The sequence below is a fragment of the Filicampus tigris genome, chromosome 20 (assembly GCF_054856515.1).
Source record: "Filicampus tigris isolate MCC_2025a chromosome 20, RoL_Ftig_1.0, whole genome shotgun sequence".
Classification (NCBI taxonomy): Eukaryota; Metazoa; Chordata; class Actinopteri; order Syngnathiformes; family Syngnathidae; genus Filicampus; species Filicampus tigris.
In genome coordinates, this window is record NC_141236.1 from 15152501 (window position 1) to 15157500 (window position 5000).

A 5000-nucleotide genomic window follows, 5' to 3' on the forward strand; every position below is an offset into this window, starting at 1 on the left:
GCCAGCCGCTTCCTCGTCTCCATCTGCGGAGGGAGCGTCGTGTTAGCCGCTAGCTTTAGCACTTTGTGCATTTCTAGCGTCGTGTTAGCGGCAGAGCCGAAGGACCCGCGTCACGTCGCTTGTCACTCCCACGAGTCGGACCTAGGTCACCAATTTGCGCATTTGGGGTATTTCAGCCCACGTCTGGCTCGCGGCCACTTCTGCTGCCAGTCAATGGAATGTTTTGTCGGCCGGATGGGGAAGATTGTCACTTTGGGACGCTCTGGCCGTCCGGCTGTTGGTCTTTCTGGTTTTCGAGGTCCCCCTTCTTCCGTCTGCGCGGCTTCTTGTCCTGCAGGCTGTCCTTCGCTTCTCCTCATGGCGGGCCCAAAGCACCTCAGGCATGTTCCTTGTACTTTCTCTGGAATGTGGCTCACTTTGCCCCACAGCCCGATGTAGTCACTTTTGGGGAGTCACTCAAGACGCCCATCCGTGTTAATGTTTTCGTGTCACCTGTCTGTCATCGCACCCCCCTCCGACCCCTCTCCTGCTCCGTTTGACAGTATGTGCTGCACTTGGACTCGCACGTCCGGTTTGGGAGCGGCGCCCCCTGCTTGGCCGCCATTGCAATGATCCGATGTCATCATATGCGCTTGCGAGCTCGTTCTCCATGTTTCCGGAGCGAGAAAGGTCACATTATGTCATTGACAAAAAGATGAGAATGGCGGGCGCCGCGCTCCGCACCTTTGACCTTTCGATGTCAACGCATTCAACTTCCTTTTGTGAGGCAGCAGCAGCCAAGGGTCACGCATGCGCACCCGATGACTTTTTGACGTCAACATTGATGCTTGTCGCCGAGACCAGCATGTCAAGACGCAGGCACACGTTGGCGCGCGCGCGCACGCGCGCGCGCCAACATCAGCTATACGTCTCAGTCGATAGAACAAGACAGGGTGTGCTTCGGTGTGTGTTTATGAGTGCCTCTGAGTGTGTGTGCGTGAGATTAGAAGTAACTGTGCGGAATTAAATGTCTGTTTTTGTGGTCGGGAGAGTGATTGCATGTTTGTGTATATAATGGATGTGCGTGTGTGTGTGGACTGTATACATGATTGTGCGTCCTGACTTAAGGGGGGAGCTTGAACGGATTTGACTGACGGTTGTTGCTTGAAGTTTCCGCCTTCAGCCAGGTTGGGCGGGCGAGCGAGCGAGCGAGCGTGCGTCGCGACAGCGATTGCTTTGCCTACGTTGGCACCTTGTATACGCTGCCGCTTTCTGCGAGGGCATGGACTTGTCCAACCGCGATTGGACACGCGCACCAAGTCGAGCGTCTAAGAAGAAGAACGCCGCTCTGGACTTCCCGCTTCTTGTCTTCTCCCGCCGGCTTGCTGGATGTCTCCGTCTGACGTTTTCGTGACATGTGGAACTCGTGAGGAGTGGAAGGAATAAAAAGATGAGACGACCGCGAAAGGTCGCCCCATCGTAAATATTCCTCAAGTGCTCGTCTGTTCTCCCTCTTCGTCGTCTTCATCAACACTCGTGTGTAGTTGCATTTGTGTATCACTGTGTCTTTGTGTATTTATATGTCTGAGTGTAAACACACCCTGACGGTTGTCTTTCTCTGGGTGCATTTATATATATTTGTGTGTGTGTTGGAGGGCGAGCTGCCATCGGGGCGACATTTGTTGCTGGAGTGTAGCCGGACGTGCTGCTGCTGTGCCGCTGCTGCTGCTGCTGCTGCTGCTGCTGCTGCTGAGGGCATCACACGCACAAGAGAGAACTAGCGCAAGCCCCCTTCTCGGGTTTCTCTGCGCAAGATGAATTTGCAGGTGTTGAGGACGACGCTGCCTTGGTGGCTTTTAGCGGGTTCTTCTCTTTGTATTTGCTGCCTCTGATTTCCGTCTAGAGGAAGCGTGGAACTGATGACAGTCAGATTCATGTGACACTAAAGAGGGCTTGAAAAGGGCTTTTCTTTTGTCTCGAAGACTGCCGGGGGCCCGAGTGGTCATCACATAGCCCGACGGTTGCGAACGCCTTTGAGCCTCAGCCCTTGTCACCTTGTTCAAGTGTCTGTCCTCGAGCAAGATACCGAAGGCCCGGTTGCTCGTAATGCCGCATCAGCGGTAGGTGAAGGAGGAGACGCTATGAAAGTGCTTGGAGTGCCGTGAAGGGAGAAAGGCGCTAGTCAAGTGAAAGCCCAGTCCCCATTCCTTCGTCCCATCTCAGCCGGATTACTGGAATGCACTTGACTTTGGAGCCAACCAGCTTTCGCTCAAGCGTCTGCGGTTGGTTCAAAATGCTAGCACCCGCCTCTTAAGTGGAACACAGAAGAGGGAGCGCATAACGCCTAGTCTGGCCTCCCGCCACTGGCTGCCTGCGCACATCGGAGGCCACTTTCCGATTCTGCCATTTCAGGGCGCGCGCTCCCTATTCGCCACGTGGCCAGTAGTGCGTCGAAAGAGGCTGTGGAGAGGTCAACATTTGCCATATTCGCCACACTGGCCAATGTGTCTGTCCAATTTGCCCACATCAAAAGCCCTGGCTACCAAGCACCACTGTCCATATGTGCAAGTGAGGCCGCAGTTGTCCATGTGGCCGTTGTCCATGTGGCCGTTGGCCGGTGGCCGGTGGCCGGTGGCCGGTGGCGCATCCGCTCCCTTCAAATGTAATCACGACCTTGCTTGTCAAATGAAGGGAAAAAAAGAAGGCTGGCGTGGCAGAGCTTTTATGCCTACCATATAGCTTCTTAATGTTGGAACACACTGCGTTATTGTGTCCAGTTCAAACATGAACGCTGTGCTTGAATAACATTCGTACTACGTTCTAAAGTCACGATTCCACTTAAGTGGACTGACAATAAATGTTGAATAAAAGCCGTACTCTAACAATTGTTTAACACCAAACATTTCTTGAACCTAATCGATTCTGTCCGGTCATTCGGTCACTCACGTGGGGAGTGTGCTCAGTCTGACCTGTCTCTTGGTGTGCTCGCTGACCTCGCCGGGCATGTCCCGCGCACTGCGCATGAGCGTCCGCGCAATGTGGTAGTAGTAGACCGAAATGACGGCCAGCGGGAGCAGGAAGTAGACCAGGAAGAGCATGACGGCGTGGACCTTGGGGTGCGTCTGCTCGGACAGAGGGTACGGCACGCAGTTGAGGAAGGTCACGTTCTCGGTGCCCCTCTGACCCTGAGAGGGTGGAGACCACAGAAAGGAGAAATGCAAAAAGTGCAGAAAGTGTCTGACAGTGACAGTGTCTGTGGTTTTGCTGCTTTGACCCCGGAACAGATCCGTTGGCTTTTCTTCTCGTGTTTTGGTCTCGGTTTGGTTTTCCTGTCCCCTGTCGCCGCCTGCCTTGTCTGCTGGTCAGGTAATTGCCGCCACCTGCTGTCTTCGCTTCTGCTCTTTGGGTCCTGCGCTCACTTCCAAACGCTCGCCATTTCCTTGGCAAATCTGTCGCCGCTTGTGCTTGCTCTTCTTGCGTTTGCTTGGTTTTACTTCCCGCTTTGCGTTCACTCTGGCCAAATCTCATTTGCAACCCGCTCGCTTCTCTGTTGCCCTGTTCCGCCGTTCCTACGCAAGCAACTATGGTCACATACGCATTCGTTACCTGGCTATAATCTTCTGGAGAGTATTTGGCAATATACTGTAATGGCATTTCAACAATAGGCATGTATTTACGCAAATCTCACACATTATCTGAATTTTTTTGACGGAGAAAAAACATGCGGACTTTGCTCATGTCTGAAGCGTCAGAACACTGACGTCACTTCCTCTGATCACGGAAACCGTGGATGGGTCGAGCAGAGCAACAGAGGGGCGAAGAGCAAAGTGCTTTGGCTTTCTCAACCTAGGAACGGAACTCGTGGTGGTCAATCGACACCATCTGCACTTCTCTCTCCCAGTCGGTCACTGTTTTTCATGTTTCTTGGACGGACGGGTTGTGCCTAACAAGTCAACTTGCTTGCTCTGTGCCTCTGTGCCTCTGTGCTTGTGTGCTTGTGCGATGACAATACAGATCCATCCCAAAGTCTGATTAGCAAACAGAAATCATTGGTTCCGGAGTCAAATCCCATTCAATTCCACGCTGCACCAAAGCCTCACACCATGATGGTGTCGCTTGATCTTTGGCTAGCATTAGCATGAGCACGTGTTACCTGCATGGAGACAACCTGGGAGAAGACGGCCTCAGGAATGGCGAGCAGGACGGCCAGCAGCCAGATGGCGGCGGCCTTCGCACACGTCCGCAAAACGGCGCTGGACGCCTGGATGTCCATGGGCTTCACGATGGCCTTGTACCTGCCACACACACACACACACACACACACACACACACACACACACTTGGTCCCGCATTCAAGAATGTTTGTTGGCTTGCCGGCTAGTCCAACTGACTTGTTCCTATTTGCAACCTTTTCAATGTTTTTTGGATGAAATCTTTGGCATGGGGTTTTATCGACGGATGACCTTCCAGACTACACGTCTCCATATTTATCCGGGCTTGGGACCGGCTCCAAGTTGCTGGAGCTGAGGGCAACGGGGCAGGCCTGGTCGATTTGGCAACCGGGTCTAGGGCTTTGAAAACCTTGCGTGAAAGTGTTTGATATTGTTCAAATCCACCCCGACGTCTGTTCTGCAGACAGGGCGGCCGAAAATGTGGAACAACGCCTCGGCATGATTTGTGCGTCCTGACTTACGGGGGGAGCAAGAGGCCAGGACCGGAGAGTTGGTAGGGTCAAAGCCGCTCCGAAAGATACCGTAGAAGTGCCCAAGCCCGAGATCGGACGAGATGGGCGGTTCTTAGCCCAGCGCAAAGGGGTCCACGCCAGGGGCGGAGCCAGGACGTGGCTAATGGGTGGGCCTGGTTGAATCGGGGTGGGCCTGACTATTTCCCCCACTGAGCACAAACCTCCTGTCCCGACACATCGATATTCAAATAAAATGACAAACTGAATAATATGAAGTTCAGATCGGCCTTAGACAAGCACAATTATGCCATTCTTAATATTCAGTACAATCAAAAAG

General features: G+C 53.3%; 2 protein-coding genes across 8 annotated transcripts in view; one reads left to right on the forward strand and one right to left on the reverse strand.

Moving 5' to 3' along the window:
• Nucleotides 1–5000, forward strand: part of LOC147128641 (gap junction epsilon-1 protein) — an 18940-nt gene that overhangs the window by 3997 nt on the left and 9943 nt on the right. The window contains exon 1 of one of the 7 annotated variants that reach the window (XM_086019223.1): nt 2688–3345. The exons of the other annotated variants lie outside the window; for them this stretch is intronic. The gene's annotated coding sequence lies outside the window, so the exon portion shown is untranslated. Of the gene's footprint in view, nt 1–2687; nt 3346–5000 lie in introns of those variants that run through there. 7 annotated transcript variants of the gene reach the window in all.
• Nucleotides 1–5000, reverse strand: part of nmbr (neuromedin B receptor) — a 9852-nt gene that overhangs the window by 795 nt on the left and 4057 nt on the right. The window contains exons 2-4 of the mRNA XM_086019215.1: nt 4133–4274; nt 2949–3164; nt 1–23 (exon numbers count right to left, since the gene is read on the reverse strand). The exon at nt 1–23 is cut by the window's left edge and continues 216 nt beyond it. Of these exons, the coding sequence (XP_085875341.1) occupies nt 1–23; nt 2949–3164; nt 4133–4274 (381 nt within the window). The remainder of the gene's footprint in view (nt 24–2948; nt 3165–4132; nt 4275–5000) is intronic.